This window comes from Globicephala melas, chromosome 11, assembly GCF_963455315.2.
Source record: "Globicephala melas chromosome 11, mGloMel1.2, whole genome shotgun sequence".
Taxonomy (NCBI): Eukaryota; Metazoa; Chordata; class Mammalia; order Artiodactyla; family Delphinidae; genus Globicephala; species Globicephala melas.
In genome coordinates, this window is record NC_083324.2 from 51,762,715 (window position 1) to 51,780,090 (window position 17,376).

At 42.0% G+C, this 17,376-nt stretch overlaps 2 protein-coding genes across 7 annotated transcripts in view; one reads left to right on the plus strand and one right to left on the minus strand.

Moving 5' to 3' along the window:
• The window catches only part of CNOT10 (CCR4-NOT transcription complex subunit 10), a 66,873-nt gene extending 53,060 nt beyond the window's left edge, over window positions 1–13,813 (minus strand). For 3 of the 5 annotated variants that reach the window (XM_060307757.2, XM_060307756.2, XM_030830055.3), the window contains exons 1-3: window positions 13,533–13,694; window positions 2,605–2,699; window positions 1,540–1,701 (exon numbers count right to left, since the gene is read on the minus strand). In XM_060307757.2, the coding sequence (XP_060163740.1) occupies window positions 1,540–1,701; window positions 2,605–2,699; window positions 13,533–13,554 (279 nt within the window). In that variant the 5' untranslated portion in view covers window positions 13,555–13,694. Of the gene's footprint in view, window positions 1–1,539; window positions 1,702–2,604; window positions 2,700–13,532 lie in introns of all 5 variants that reach the window. The other 2 variants (XM_030830053.3, XM_030830056.3) reach the window with 2 other exon arrangements.
• A 158-nt stretch (window positions 13,814–13,971) lies between these two features.
• The window catches only part of LOC115838863 (small ribosomal subunit protein eS27-like), a 31,798-nt gene continuing 28,393 nt past the window's right edge, over window positions 13,972–17,376 (plus strand). The window contains exons 1-2 of one of the 2 annotated variants that reach the window (XR_011377857.1): window positions 13,972–14,089; window positions 16,375–16,525. The gene's annotated coding sequence lies outside the window, so the exon portion shown is untranslated. Of the gene's footprint in view, window positions 14,090–16,374; window positions 16,526–17,376 lie in introns of those variants that run through there. The other variant, XM_060307728.1, reaches the window with a different exon arrangement.

Sequence of the window (17,376 nt, forward strand, 5' to 3'; positions counted from 1 at the left end):
AGCCTGTGCACCACAACTAGAGAGCCCATGTGCTGCAAGTAGAAAGCCTGTGTGCCGCAAAGAAAGATCCTGCATACTGCAACGAAGATCCTGTATGCCACAACTAAGACCCAGTGCAGCCCAATAAATAAATAAAATATAAAAAAAATTAAAAATTGAGATAACAAATACCTACCACAAGGGTTGAATGTGAGGATTATATGAGATATGACACAAAAAACACTTAATATGAAATACGGAATCAAGTAATAACCATTTAATAAATGTTGGCTATTATTCTCCTTTTCATTGACGAATTTTAATAGGGTTGAATAATTACTTTACTCCTATAAAGTCATGAAAAGCCTGAAGGGGTCTCTTATTTCTAACCATGTCACATTTTAGGTGATGCTTCCACAGTATGGTGGTACTCATGAATCCAGGACGGGGGCTCAAAAAGATCTCAAGACCTTGTACAGCATGAAGCAGTAACTAAAAACACAAACAGAACTGGGTTCATGTAGCTCTTATTACTTAAAAGCTTTGTGTCTTTTGACAATTTATCCAAGCCATCTGTACCTCAGCTTTCCCATCTGTAAAATGAGAAAAAATATAGTAGCTACTTCACAGGACTACTGGGAAGAATAAGTGAGATGTCCTATATGAGGTTCTTAGTTACGTAAGGTCTTGTTACACAGTAAGCACTAAAGGTCTGCTATTAGCCCTCTTGAATATCAAAGGTCTACCCTTGTGACTGTTATGCCTAATGACCAAGGCAAGTCCCAAACCATATATAAATCAGAATATCTTCTATTTGATCAGTTAATCATCTCCTAATCCAAAATGCTAAAAGTTTGACATTATTATTAATAATCAGATCTTTGCAGTTATAAATAAGATAAAATCTCGGCAGCTACTCTTCTCATATATTTCTATTTTAATTCTTTCTCAAAACTCCAAAGCTCATTCAAATTTTGTGTATTAGCTTATTCTGATCAAGTTCAAAACCCCATAGAAAGACTTCCCTGGTGGTGCAGTGGTTAAGAATCCGCCTGCCAATGCAGGGGACATGGGTTCGAGCCTTGGTCCGGGAAGATCCCACATGCCACGGAGCAACTAAGCCCGTGCGCCACAACTACTGAGCCTGCGTTCTAGAGCCCGCAAACCACAACTACTGAGCCCGTGTGCCACAGCTACTGAAGGCTGAGCGCCTAGAGCCTGTGCTCTGCAACAAGAGAAGCCACGACAATGAGAAGAAGCCTGCACACTGCAACGAAGAGTAGCCCCCGCTCGCCGCAACTAGAGAAAGCCCGTGCGCAGCAACGAAGACCCAATGCAGCCAAAAAAAAAAACCAATACAAAATAAAATCACACAACATACCTTTCATTTCCTGGAATAAGAATTTTATACAAATAAAATTAATACCAACAAATGTTTTATATTAGAAATTATGCTATTAATATCAGATAGGAAGTGAAATTAATTTTACTTAACTAACTTTATTTCACAATCTAGAGAGCACCACAATATTTTTATAATGAAATTCATTTATGTATCACCTGATTCTTCAGCTGGTTAAGTGTCTGTCTTAAACTATCTGTTGTTGTCTGGTTACTTTTGAAAAACTCAGCTACTGCTGTGTTCAAAATTATTTTATAATCGTCTTTGTTTATATCTTGTAGGCAGGCAAGATGTTGCAGACAGACATCATAATTTCCAGCCTAAAACAAAAACAAACAAACAAAATTACATACCAACTTTAAGAACTATACATTCATTTCCAAATATATTTCAGTGATCTTTATTTAAAAATTCTTACAAAGACAGATATAATTCCCCTAAATATACTAATTAAAGTCACTAGTTGAAGTAAGAGTCATGCCAATTAAGAAACTGTGATATGTCAATTATATCTCAATAAAACTGAAAAAAAAATGTGGATATTTATTTCCAAAGAATGAAACTCTAACAGTGATACATGTGCATTATATCTACAAGACACACACACATATATGGGTATGTAATATACCTATATATAGTATATATTATAATCAGATATAATATATATTAGTACATATTGCTAGCAAGGTATAATAGCCAAGGCTAGCCAAGAAAAGTAATATGATTAATTACTCCAAATTTTAATTTCTAGTATACTTGGAATACCCAAGTATCAAGTTCTTCCACTTACATGTATGTAACTTGATAATCAAATAATGTTTTCTTTCATATCGTTTAATGTCAGAAAAGTTAAAATTCTGACAATAAACTTTTGGGGTTCCACTTTAAAGTACAGTCAAGGAAGAGAACTGAAGAGAGTAGTAAAATGAAAAGACTGACTCACATATTACAAATCTAAATTTAAGAGACTTAAAAACAACATTGACAGTTAAAATATGTTTATGGAAACACAAAAATTTGGGAATGGCTCAAATTACTCTCATTCCTTTCACCATATTTAAACTCTAAAATTAAAAAAAAAATTTTAAACCTAAACCTACTCTATAAACTTAAACTCTTGAATTAGTACAGAACAAAAATTATAAATTAAAAAATTCACTGTGAAAATATTCATGCTTGACAGTTACTAAAAATGGAACAGATTAAGAGAAACCACTTCTTACTGTGAAAGCCTGGAAAGCACTGGTGGACAACTCCTTCTCTTGATCAGTAATCCCAGAGGACTGACCTGTCCCTTCATGTTTCTCTGCTCCCTGATCTGCAAACACACAAGTTTTATAGTTCTTTAGAAACAACAGTAATGCAGTGAATGTATCCCTAGTTTTCTTCTTAATTGTCTTCTTCCTAATGAAGTTGCCAAAGTTAGACCTCTCTCAACCACAATGGCTATTAGTGTCATAAGTGAGGAAGAAGCCATTCCTTCGAAAACTTAAGAAATGTTTCCTTTTGCTGTGGAAATCCTTATGTAAGGATTACAGTTCTGTCTGTCAGGTCATTCAGGCTGAGAATATTGTGTTCTCTTAAAAATATTAGATCTGTCCCCCAGCCATATACCAAAAATCCCACATATTCAAGAAAATATGCCAGGCCCTGCAGACACAAGGAGATTATAAATACATATACAATGCCTTCAAAAAGTTTATAATCCAGTTGGAACACAGCAACATTTAACAATGAGAAAACTACATTGATAAGAACTCATAGGTAATTTCCAGGCAAAGAAATCCAAAAGCCAAGATTAATACATTTAAAAAAGCCTCGTTGGGACTTCCCTGGTGGTCCAGTGGTTAAGAAACCACCTTCCAATGCAGGGGACGTGGGTTCAATCCCTGGTTCGGGAACTAAGATCTCACATGCCGCAGGGCAACTAAGCCTGCACCCCACAACTAGAGAGCCCGTATGCTGCAACTACTGAACCCACGTGCTCTGGAGCCCGTGTGCCACAACTAGAGAAGCCTGCATGCCACAACTAGAGAGAAGCCCATGCGCCCAACAAAGAGCCCGGTGCACCACAATGAAAAGATCCTGTGTGCTACAACTAAGACCTGACACAGCCAAAAAAAAATTTTTTTTAAAAAGCTTCCTTAACAGAACTGTCCATGTACATTCTAATATTCACAATTTCTACCCAATTTACTCTTTTAAAAATTAGATTTTTTTAATTTAAAAAATAAACATAAAAATCTCAGCTGAACCAAGTCTTAAACTACTCAAGGACAACACCTGTTGGGTCTGAGCGTAAACTGGTTAAGACCTCCTGGTAAGGAATTGCCAATACCTGTCTATGTACATAGCCTTGACCAAACAATCCCACTTCTAGGTATTCACTCTACAAATACACAAAGATGCTCACTGCAGCACTATTTATAAAAGTGAATGTCTAGAAATAACACAACTAGAGATATCCTTAAATATCCCTCAGTTAAGAAATTGCTAACTATATATTCCAATTAAAAACAAATTGCTAACTGAAGCATGGTATAGGAATACAATGGCACACTAAACTGTTAAAGAAGTTGAGTCTACATGTGTTGACATGGAAAAATATCTTCAACATCTTAAAGGAACAGATTGCAAACAGTTTTTTTAAAAAAATTAATTAATTTTTGTCTGCATTGGGTCTTCGTTGCTGCAGGCAGGCTTTCTCTAGTTGTGGGAAGCGGGGGCTACTCTTCATTGCGGTGCGCGGGCTTCTCATTGCAGTGGCTTCTCCTGTTGTGGGGCATGGGCTCTAGGAGTGTGGGCTCAGTAGTTGTGGCTAGTGGGCTCAGTAGCTGTGGTGCACGGGCTTAGTTGCTCCGTGGCATGTGGGATCTTCCCGGACCAGGGATCGAACCCGTGTCCCCTGCATTGGCAGGTGGATTCCTTCCTTCCTTATTTATTTTTGGCTGAGTTGGGTCTTTGTTGCTGCGCACAGGCTTTCTCTAGTTGTGGCGAGTGCGGGCTACTCTTTGTTGAGGTGTGCGGGCTTCTCATTGCAGTAGCTTCTCTTGCTGTGGAGCACAGGCTCTAGGCATGAGGGCTTCAGTAGTTGGGGCTCATGGACTCTAGAGTGCAGCTCAGTAGTTGTGGCGCACGGGCTTATTTGCTCCGCGGCATGTGGGATCTTCCTAGACCAGGGCTCGAAGCCGTGTCCCCTGCATTGGCAGGTGGACTCTTAACCACTGCGCCACCAGGGAAGCCCGGCAGATGGATTCTTAACCACTGCGCCACCAGGGAAGTCCTGCAAACAATATTATACAACTGAACTTCATGTTTTGTAAAGATATATACATAGATATGTACTTCTGAATATGTACAGAATAAACTTTGGAAGGATATACATCAAACTCAGTGATTACCTTCAGGGAGTGGGATGGAAGAGTGAGAGATTTTACTTCCCTTCCTATTCCTATTCCTCTCAATTGTGAAACTGAGCAGGACCCTGTCTGTGGGGCCCTCCTGGATACAAAAACCCTTCCGAACACCCCTCCTACCCCGTTTTCTTCTTTGTAGAAAAAAGCTTCAGGCTCCTAGACCTTTCCTGAGTACCAAAGGGCAGATTCAAACAGTAATTAGAGAAGGGAGGGAATGCAGAAACAAAGGTGGAGCAGTCAAGAAACAATAGTGCAGAGTACTGGTTCCTCCTCAAGGAATATATATAACACATCTCTTGAGTTCTTCTGCAGGAACTAAGGCCCCCACACAGGTGGAGGATAGTAACTTCAGGCTGAGCACAAGATTCCTGGACACCACCCTGTTACCTCACTACCAACCAATCAGAAGAAAGCCACATACCCTGCAGCCCTCACCCCAAATTTTGCCTATTAAAAACTTTTTTCCAAAAACCATCAGGGAGTTTGGGTTTTTTAAATACAAGCCACCCAATCTCCTTGTTTGGCCTTGCAGTAAACCTTTCCCTGCTCCAAACTCTGACATTTCGGTTTGTTTGGCCTCACTGTGCTTCAGGCACATAAACTTGCATTTGACAACACTTGTTTAAATTTTTATAATTTACATGGGTTACTTTTTTTTTTAAGTTTTATTTTTAAATGCCTGCCTAAAACTAATACAAGGTTTTAGAATTCAGATAAGGGATTACCTCCAGGAGTCTAGTGACTGCAAGATGCATGGGGTGGAGAGTGGGGGGTGCTTCTGGGTGTGTGAGAATTCATTAAACTGTATGTACACTTATGATGTGAGTACTTTTTGATAACTGCCTAGAAACCTGTTTTCCAGGATCATTTCAACGAATGAGTCCTCAGTAGAGCTGACTTTTGGAAGCCCTGGCCTGGCACATATAAGCAGTAAGCAAAGACCCCCGATTTCCCTCTGTCAAGATGACATCATGGTATAATGAAAACATACGTCTTGGAATCAGTCATATCTTCAGTCTGGTCTCCCCTTGACCATCTAACTCTCTTAACTAGATATTAGCTTCCTTCCCCCTTTCCTTTTGACAGAACAACTAAGGGTTCCTTCCCCCTTTCCTTTTGACAGAACAACTAAGGATTCCATTGTGGTTTTTTGTTTGTTTTTTTATAAAATACTTATTTCTGCACTTTAAACATACAAATAAACAATGAAATTAGATTTAGTGTGAACAGCTCCATAGATCACTGCAAAACCCCTATTATTACAATACTCTTGAGAAGCACCACTTACACTTAAAAACAAAATATAACCTGTGCTTAAGTGAACTTATCTAAGACTTAGATCTGCCCTACAAAAAAAGGTATTCTGGTATTTGGGGCTTTTTGGGGTGTTTTTGTTTTTTTAGAGGTAAATTTTATTCACAGTGTTTTTTTAAAAATATTTATTTATTTATTTTTATTTTTGCCTGTGTTGGGTCTCAGTTGCAGCATGCAAGATATTTATTGTGGTATGTGGGATCTTTCACTGCAGCATGTGAGCTCCTCTCTAGTTGTGGTGTGCAGGTTTTCTTTTCTCTAGTTGTGGTGCACGGCCTCTAGGGTGCATGAGCTCTGTAGTTGTGGTGCGTGGGCTCCAGAGCACGAGTGCTCTGTAGTTTGAGGCACACGGGCTCTCTAGTTGAGGTGTGCAGGCTCAGTAGTTATGGCGCATGGGCTTAGTTGCCCCACGGCATGTGGGATCTTAGTTCCCTGACCAGGGATCAAACCTGTGTCCCTTGCATTGCAGGATGGATTCTTTACCACTGGACCACCAGCGAAGTCCCTGGCATTGGGGTTTATTAGAAGTGTTACCTCTGATAATTAAAGTTAGATAAATTAGTATTGCATTTCCACTTTTGCATACAAATAAATAAGAATTGATTCGTAACAGGGAGGACAAAAACTAATAGTTTAACAGTTTAAACCAGTGAGAGAGCTCACTGGTTTAAGAGGACCCTGTCAAACAGCTTTTTCTTTAGAAAGCCAGTAACAGTGAGTTACTGTTAATGCAACTGTTTACACAATACACCTGCTTTGCAAAACTTTCAGGTGCACAATAACAGTAAGGACCATTTTCTTTAAAATGTGTAAAAATGGGGACACAGGATTTCAGGACCCCAGAAAGCCAGGTATGAGTTTAGATTGAGACAGAACCTCAACTCTAGGTATATTCACCGTAAAATTTTAACAATGAACGTAAATACTTTGAAATTTTTTAGGAAACCTAAAGTGTTTAAAAACTTTATCTCCCCTCATAAAGAAGTACACTAAATTTAAACCAAATGTCCAAAATTCTTAGTTTGCCATCAAGTTATCTCCATAGCTTCTTCTAAAATATAGCCTCTCTAAATTAGATGACATTCTTTAATGGGACTTCTTGGCCCAACTGTCATTTATAAATTGTGATTATAAATACAAGGCAGAGGGAAACACCCAACAATTCACCAAGGCACTGAAGAGTTTAAGCTTCTACTTCCCACCAGAAGCAGATTGGCTTATGTGGCCACTGCTATCATTATTCTCTAGGAACTGTAAAAGTCTCCTAAAATCTTCCAAATAAGGAAAGAAGCCAACTTTAATAAGCTAGACTCTAAGGATGACAAGAGTCTCTGAAATAGACATTTTAGAGAACTGAGCTCAGTAAACAGCCTTTTACATGTTTACCAGCTATTATTTTACCTACATTCTTTTACTTCAAGATAAAACTAGGGGAAAAAAACCCCACTCCAATAGGATTACTATTCCTATTTTCCTTATCTTTCTGCACTTTTCAAGTTTTCTGCAAGGAACAGGTATTATTTTGACAATCAGTCTTTAAAACATTCAATTTCTTGGTAACTACTGACTTCTTACCAGAAAGAGGCTGCACGTAATTCCACAACGTGTCTTTATTTGTCCCAAAATAGTCTCTATTGCCAATTGAAAGAGTATATGACCGTTCATCCATAAGCCTGACCTTCCTTCTACTCTGGCCTAATGAACAGGGCTGACCATCTAGGCGAACAGAGCTCTTCGGCGCACAGACTTTGATGCTTTTTAAGCCAACGGGCTTCATTTCTAACCAATTAGGTTTAAACTAAGTAGAAAAGAAACACACTGCTTTTCCAAAACTGGAAAAAGTCAGTTAACGGAAAGCCCAGACACATTCCAACACAGAATGTTAACAATTCAAATCTGATTGGAGGGGCTTCCCTGGTGGCGCAGTGGTTGAGAGTCCGCCTGCCGATGCAGGGGACACGGGTTCGTGCCCCGGTCCGGGAAGATCCCACATACCGTGGAGCTGCTAGGCCCGTGAGCCATGGCCGCTCAGCCTGCGCGTCCGGAGCCTGTGCTCCGTAACGGGAGAGGCCACAACAGTGAGAGGCCCGCGTACAGCAAAAAAAAAAAAAAAGAAAAAAAAGAAAAAAATCTGATTGGAGGGGCTTCCCTGGTGGCACAGTGGTTAAGAATCCGCCTACCAATGTGGGGAACATGGTTTTGAGCCCTGGTCCGGGAAGATCTCACGTGCCGGGGAGCAACTAGGCCCGTGCGTCACAACTACTGAGCCTGCGCTCTAGAGCCTGTGAGCCACGACTACTGAGCCTGTGAGTCACGACTACTGAGCCTGTGAGCCATGACTATTGAGCCCGTGAGCCACGACTGCTGAGCCTGTGAGCCACAACTACTGAAGCCCACGTGCCTACAGCCCGTGCTCCACAACAAGAGAAGCCACCGCAATGAGAAGCCCACACACCACAATGAAGAGTAGCCCCCTCTCGCTGCAACTAGAGAAAGCAACACACAGCAAGGAAGACCCAACACAGCCAAAAATAAATAAATAAAACAAATAAATTTATTAAAAAAAAATCTGATCAGAGGATCTTCCACACAAGCTACACTTTTCAAAATACAGCTCCAATGATGTTCAAGAAAAGAAAAATTTCCCCAAAGTAAAAGAAATGCAGGCCTAAGTAAATCTACTGCTACTCTCGCAAAATAGTGTTGATGCCTTTGTGAAGGAAAAGTTTAAATGAGGATGCCATTTCAAAGAAAAAGAATTCAGGTTTACTAAAGCCACCATCCAGCTAATGTTCACATACCTCACGTGTGGTTTTCTATCACATGACCAAGTACACCTGCCTTAGCAAAGCCCTACATACAATGGCTGATTTCTCCACAGCTCAGAGGACTAACATGTGACCAGCAATGCTATAGACTTGAGCACCCTGTCCAGCAGTGCAGAAACAAAGAACAGAATACCAAGCTTCAAGAATATCAGCACACTTTGGGAAAGACAGGCAAAGCAGAACGCTACCAGTGCTGATGACTGTTTTTATTTTCATAAATACTAGTTTAAAAAAATAGTAGTTTTTATGCATGGAGAAGAGATTTACTCTAGTTTTCAAATATTAACAGTCATTAATTTACAAGTTCAGAATGACTAGATTTTCCTCAAACTTTTACATTTAACGTCGACATCTTACTCTGTTTGGAGTTTTCATTTTAAAGGGCCGTGATGAATGTTTGATTTCACTTACACCTTCAAACAAAATTATAACTACCTTAAATAATTTAATATATTCCATTTTAACTACAACCTTAAAACATTTTTTTTTTTTTTGCGGTACGCTGGCCGCTCACTGTTGTGGCCTCTCCCGTTGCGGAGCACAGGCTCCGGACGCGCAGGCTCAGTGGCCATGGCTCACGGGCCCAGCCGCTCCGCGGCATGCGGGATCTTCCCGGACCGGGGCACGAACCCGTGTCCCCTGCATCGGCAGGCGGACTCTCAACCACTGCGCCACCAGGGAAGCCCCTTCCTACCATTTTTACAGTCATCCTGGCTCAAAATTTCAAAGCCATCTTCAAGTACTCTTCTCCTGATTTCATATTACTCATCTGGTCCTGTCTTTCCCATATTCATAATGTCATCAACCTTTTCCTATTAAGCCTACTACTGCCATCCTCATAGTCCAAATTCTCAGATAAATTCAAATCTAGGATTTTGCATCCTAACTCCAGCCACTTTCTCCTTTCAAATAACTATCAAAAGTAAAGTCAAATAAATCACCCTAAAATATTGCTGGTGTTTCACACCGCTTTTATGTTACATAGGGACATGAACCTTAGGACTTTCAACTGCCCCTTCAATGTTTATCTTTGAATCATAAAGGGAGGATGGGATCAGGGTGGATGGGAACCCCCTCCCTTCATGATTTGGTTGAAATACAAATCAGGGTGTGAGAACTGCTGGCTGATCAATCACTAAGAAGCCACGTAACCTAGAAGCACAGGTAAATTAATTCTCCAGGAGGTGAGTCTTGACCAGCTGGAAACAGGAAATGGGAGAAAGCTGGACAAATAAATCATCCCTTCTTTCTCTCTCATATGGACTATTCTGAAGTGTAATTTCTCCTCGAAAGCCTTACAGAAAAGTCCCATATGCAAATGACCTGCTACATCTCTTCACAGGTCACGATGGAACAGTAGCTAGGGCTGTAATGTAGTTCATCTTCCTTTGCCTTCCTTCCTTCTCTCCCTCACCTTCACTATCCTGGGCTTGCACCTTCCAAAAAGTGAACACCTTAATCGGGTTCTGCTTCCCAGAGGGTGTGGGCTAAAACATACACCTCACCTCAGCTGATCCTCACAAGCTGTAACCTGGGGAGGTAAATAAATTAGAAAGCTATTAGGAATAAATTAGAAGATTATTAGGACCCCCGTTTTACAAATGAAGAAACTGAGGCTTAACTCAGAACCTTTCCCAAGGAGCAAGGACATTGTTCAAATGTCACCTCTAAGAGAGCCCTTCCTTCTCTAACCAATCCACTCAAAGTAGGGTCCCTGCTCTCAGTTATCCTCTATCCTTTTACTCATTTTTTCTTTTCTTCACAATATTTATCACAGCTTGAAATCCGAATTATTTCTTACTTTGTTTACATGTTTATCTGCCTTTCTTACTACATTACAAGCTCCTCATGGACAGAGACTTCGCAGTGTCTGGCAGAGCAGGCTATTGGTGAATATTTAATGAATAAATTAATATCACAACATTAGCTGGTCTCAGCTAGTTTCTGAGCTTCCAGTCTTGTTTCATTTAAATCCATCCTTGGACTTCCCTGGTGGTCCAATGGTTAAGACTCCACGCTTCCACTGCAGGGGGCACAGGTTTGATCCCTGATCGGGGAACTAAGATCTAAAGGTCGAGAGGTGAGGCCAAAAAAAAAAAAAAAAAACCATTCTCTACCACAGTCAGTGTGATCAGGTCACTTACCTTCTTAAATCCTTTCATGGGCCTCTTTCTTACCTAATGAAGAACAATCTCCATGAAAAGGGTCTTGGGCTCAGGAGCTCAGAGTTGAAGCAGCATATAAACTAGATTTTGAATGAGAAGCATGTTCACCAGATAGAGAAGAGAAAGAAGGGCATTACCGCTCAGAAACTCAAAAGAACATGATACTTTCTAAGAATCATTTCTGGTGTGAAGAGCTAGATGTGATGATATAGAAGTATCAGATGGAAAAAGATTGTGAAGAGCCTCACAAATGACATTAAGGAGTGAGGATCTGATGCACAAAAAATGGCACAGTCTTAGAAAGTTTATAGGCAAGGAATGGTATGATCTAAATAGTGTTTTAGAAATAAAGTGAAAACGCAGCAGTGAGAATGGACTGGATAGGAAGAGACAAAACCATTCAGAAGGATGCTCAATGTGAAACAGACCACATCAAGAGATAAAGGCCAGATGTATACGTATAGCTGATTCACTTTGCTGTACAGCAGAAACTAACACAACATTGTAAAGTAACTATACTCCAATTTTTTTTAAAAAAAGAGAGAGATAAAGGCCAGAACAACAGCACTTGAAATGGGGATGGAGAGGAGGAGCGGAGAGATTCATGGGGCCACACTAAACACTCATCTACTTAATACAAATTCAACCTTATTATCTAGGTAGGAAGTTTCCTACACTGTGGCCTATAAGCTTAAACCAATCAAAGAAAGGCCCCAAATCACTCTGGACCTTATTCTTCTACTACATATATTACATAGCTCTTCCCAAATGGGAGTGCCACTATAATAGGGCTGACTCTAACAGACTGAATAGCAGGTCTTCAAAAGCAGGGAGTGTGTCATATCCATTTCTTTAATATCCAAGGCAGTGCCTGGCACTCAATTTTTATGAACGAATGAATGAATAAGTAGAAGAATGCTTTATGACTGAAACAGGACTTGAAAACAACATAGGTTTTAGGCCTAAAAAGGTCATTCCAGGCAAGTGCAATGGTATGGGTGAATAGAAATGGTAAACCTGGGGGAGAGACAATGTCCTAAACTAAGATGGAATATGTTGGTCCTCTTGGTCCAGCCTTGCATAAGCCATGCTTATTCCCTGCCTGGAACTTTCTCCCACCCACCCCTCCTCATTCCATATGGCTCACCCCTTCATTTCGTTGGGGTGTCTACTCAAATATCACCTCACCAGAGGCTTTCCCTGACCAGCCTACCTAAAATTCTCTAGCGCCCTCTAAAGGTTTAGCCTCACTCTCTAAACCTTTTCTCTTGTTTTTCTTCTTAGTAGATTACTGAAGAGATGCTCTGACAATTTCATTCATCTGTACCGATATTAGGCTTGGCTCACTTTAATTTCAAATCAAGTTCGTCAGTTATTGAGATCAGGACCTAATAAAAAAATTACAGCACATTGAGGTTTTTTCCTTTTTTTTTTTTTTTTTTTTGCGGTACGCGGGCCTCTCACTGTTGTGGCCTCTCCCGTTGCGGAGCACAGGCTCCGGACGCGCAGGCTCAGCGGCCAAGGCTCACGGGCCCAGCCGCTCCGCGGCACGTGGGATCTTCCCGGACCGGGGTACGAACCCGTGTCCCCTGCATCGGCAGGCGCATTCTCAACCACTGCGCCACCAGGGAAGCCCTCTTTTCCTTTTTTAAAAAAATTAATTTTACTGTAAAAAGTCTAACTGTTGACCACTTCTAAGTCCTGTCATTTAAGTTCCTTCCAACAAAACCTGGATGGATGCCACAGAGAACATTATTTTCTTACAGGAAATATACGCCAGACCGTCCCAGAGTAGGCAGGAAAGAATTTTATATTCCTCAATGGAGAAGATTCTAGGAATGGAGCAGTAATCCATAAAGAAAATCGTCGAGATTAAACTTAAGGGGAAAAGAGGTTCTAAACGCAAGATATTATAGAGAGCACAGCTCGAAGTGAGACACGATAATGTCATGCCTATTTCAATAAGTTGTTTTTACAAAGCTAATTACACAAGACGTCGCTGACCATAGGCAGGCTGATGTGGCGGAAACCACCCAGATGAGTCCTAGCCCGAGCCGGGGGCATCAAGGTAGCCTTATCTCCGGGGTGAACTTTCCTTGCTCTGCCTTCCTCAGTGGGAATTCGAAAAGTCTGTGAAGCGGCCACCTAGATTTAAGCTTTTTAAATCTGAGATATTCCGGAGAGCCGGGCAAAGGCGGCCAGAAGCGGCTTCATACTGCACTTGGTAAGAAACTATCGGACCTTGGGCCCAAAGACTCACAGTAGCGACGGCCAAGGGAGGGGATGGGGGAGAGAAATGCACGCCCCAATTAGAGTCGCCCCGGAGTCCCCATCCCTCGTCCCCACCCGGGGCCCCGCCACCGCAGCATAGGGTCTGCCCGCCCCCGCGGGTCCCGCCGCCCCAGCGCGCGAGGCGCGGGCGCCTCACCTGCAGGCTTGTCTGCGGCCATCTTCCCGCCTCGGCTCGGGTCCTTCCCCGCAGGTGGCGTGGCCTCCACTCCAGCTGCCCGGCTTACCGCTATCCTGGACCTCGGAGGACGACCCTGCGCCCACTTCGGCTCCGGGCCCCTGGGTTCCGGCCTGGGGAGTGGGCAGACGGCGGGCTGAGGAAGTGACGAAGACTAGTTTGCGTCGTCTAGCAACAGCAGCAGCGTCTCCGCCCCGGGCGGTGGCACTACCTCCAGCCATGCACGGTTTCCGCCCCGCCGCGTCCCCTGACACACTACTTCCGGGGGCCGCGGCCGGCGTGGGAACTGCGGCTGGCCCCGCCCCACGCTGGCGTCCCCGGCGGCCCGCCCCCTGCGGCGTGAGCGCGCGCGCCCGGCCGGACGTGCGCTCACCCGCGCGTCTGCGCGTGCGTTGGGTGTGCCGGTTGGGAGCTGCGCGCCGCTGCTGTGTGCTTATCCTGGTTAGAATTCTCGAGTATCCGAGCTCTTGTCCCTCATTTTACATAAAACCACAGTAACTGCACCTGACATCTATATGGTAAGCATTGAGCCTTGCACTTGGCTTGTACAATTTTAATGATTTCTCTCAGCTCTGTGAGAAGGCACAGTTGCGATTCCCCGTTTGGAAACAAAACGAAACATTTTATTTTAGAGGTTTTAGATTTACAAGAAAATTGCAAAATGATACATGGAGCTCTTGTATACTCTTCACCTAGTTCCCCCTGTTGTGATCCTCTTGAATAATTATTACATTACTGTGGTACATCCGTCACATCTAAGAAACAACTTTGGTTGGTACATTACTATTAACTAAATTCAACATTTAGAAAAATGAAAAAAACTTTTTTTAGTCAATGTCGATTTTCTGTTCCAGGATCTTGTCCAAGATACCACATTAAATTATTCATGTCTCCTTAGGCTTTTTTTTTTTTTTTTCCCCGCTCTGCTGCGCCGCTTGCAGAATCGCAGAATCTTAGTTCTCCGACCAGGGATCGAACCTGGACCAGCATCCAAGTCCTAACCACTGGACCGCTAGGGAATTCCCTCCTTAGGCTATTCTCGTCTGTAATCACTTCTCAGATTTTCCTTGTTCCTGATGACTTTAACAGCTTTGAAGAATACTGGTCAAGATTTTTTTTTTTTTTTTTTTTTTTGCGGTACGCGGGCCTCTCACTGCTGTGGCCTCTCCCGTTGCGGAGCACAGGCTCCGGACGCGCAGGCTGAGCGGCCATGGCTTACGGGCCCAGCCGCTCCGCCGCATGTGGGATCTTCCCGGACTGGGGCACGAACCCGTGTCCCCTGCATCGGCAGGCGGACTCTCAACCACTGCGCCACCAGGGAAGCCCTGGTCAAGATTTTTGAAGAATGGACCTGGATTTGGGTGTATCCAGTGTTTTTCGTGGTTAGACTAGGGTTACAGGTTTTTAGGAGAAAGACCACAGAGGTGACCTGCCATTCTCATCACATCAAATCAAGAGTACGAGCTAACAGAATGACTTACTGATGATGTTGCCCTTGATCACCTGGCTCAGGTAGTATTTGCCAGGCTTCTCCGCTCTTAAGTCACCTCTACACACTACCCTTTGGAATCATTAAATGTAGCTCACAGTCGAATGGTGGGGAGTGTTAAGCTCTGCCTCCTGCCATGGGGAGTCTGTGCATAAATTATATTCTCTAAGGGAGATTCGTCTCTTCTCCATTTAGTTACTTATTCAATTATATATTTATGTCGGTATGGACTCATGTATGTTTTTTTAAAATTGAAGTATAGTTGATTTACAATGTTGTGTTAGTTTCTGGTGTACAGAAAAGTGATTCAGTTATCCATATATTTATTCTTTTTCATATTCTTTTCCATTATGGTTTATTACATGATGTTGAATATAGTTCCCTGTGCTATAGAGTAGGGCCTTGCTGTTTGTCTATTTTATACATAGTAGTTTGTATCTGCTAATCCCAAACTCCTAATTTATCCCTCCTCTGCTATCCCCTTTGGTAACCATAACTTTGTTTTCTATGTCTGTATGTTTCTGTTTTGTAAATAACTTCATTTATATCATATTTTAGATTCCACATATAGTGATATCATATGATATTTGTCTTTCTCTCTCTGACTCACTTCACTTAGTATGACAATCTCTAGGTCCATCCATGTTGCCGCAAATGGCATTATTTCATTCTTTTTATGGCTGAATATTATTCCATCGCATATATACACCACATCTTCTTTACATGGACATTTATTTTATATTGTGGTTATAATCCAATACTACATTATTTCGTTGCTCAAATTGTTTCAGCTTTGCTAATTGGAAACCTTTTCAGGTTTGCTCCTATGTCCCTTTGACATGGTTGCTCATGTTTTAAAAAAACCTTCTAAAAAATTCATATTAACATATACACAGAAAATGTACAAAGCATAAGCACAGTTTTTTGAATTTTCATCAACTAAACATATCTACATAACTAGCACCCAGAGGAAGGACAACACATTACCCGCATGCAGGAGCCCCCTTCATGTCTCCTCCCATCCCTGCACAAGGGTAGTTACTAACCGATGGCTAACACCATTGGATTGAGTTTTAAACTCAATAAAAGTGGATCACAATATATTTTCTTTAGAGTCTAGCTTCTTTTGCTCAACCTTACACGATTCATCCATGTCATTGAGTGAAATTAGTTTCTCATTGTTATGTAATGTTCCATTATGAGAATGTACCATAATTTGTGTATTCATTTTTTTGTTGAGTATTTGGGTATTTTGTCTATATTGAATAAGCCCAATATGAATATTCTAGTATGTCTTTTTTTTTTTCTTTGCAGTACGCGGGCCTCTCACTGCTGTGGCCTCTCCCGTTGCGGAGCACAGGCTCCGGACGCGCAGGCTCCGCGGCCATGGCTCACGGGCCCAGCTGTTCCACGGCATGTGGGATCTTCCCGGACTGGGGCACGAACCCGTGTCCCCTGCATCGGCAGACGGACTCTCAACCACTGCGCCACCAGGGAAGCCCTAGTATGTCTTTTGATGAGTATGTTAGAGCCCACATAAAAAGACACCTGCAGTGTTTACTGATCTAGCCACTGTAAGGAGCCTCTCAATAAAAAAGGAATTAAAAGGAAATTGAGAGAATTTGGGCTTTTGCTGGATGATTTTAAAGAGGGATTAGGGAAGTTGAGGGGTTGGCAGTTTTGGATTGGAGGCAGTCAGGAAGCAGACAATTCAGTGATTGAGTGTCTTAGTTTTTATCTAGTAGTTTTTATCTAGGAGGCAGGAGGATTAAAGCAAGGCTAGAGAGTTGTCATTGGTCAGGGAGCTGCATCAGTCATGTTAGAAGAAGGAGGTGTTCCCTCATTTTTGTGCTTATGGAGGGCTTCATTTCTGTCTTGTCCCAAACACAATTATGGTGTAACCTTCTCTGAACATGTTCATATTCTGTGAGTGTAGTGTATGTCCCGCTGGGAGTGTTCTGCTAGAAGAATTGTTTTTCTCTTAAGTCTCCAGGCTTGTCAGCAGAGCCATTTTTCACCTTCTCACATGTGGTCCCACCTCTTGGACCTTATCCATTTCACAGATATGGAAAACGAGGTGTTAACCCACTTTCCCAAGTAACAAGACTAGTAAACAACTATTATCTTAACTGTTACATTCAGCTTTAAAGGTTCTAGAATTCGCCTATGTGGAAAATGTCTTGGGTCTCTTCTCTCACCTTTCCATATTGGCAGCTCTCCCTCGTTTACAGGGAGGAAGAAAAGTTAATTCAGACGTGGGAGGTGTGGGAATTCCCCAGTGGTGCATTGATTAAGAATCCACCTGCCAATGCAGGG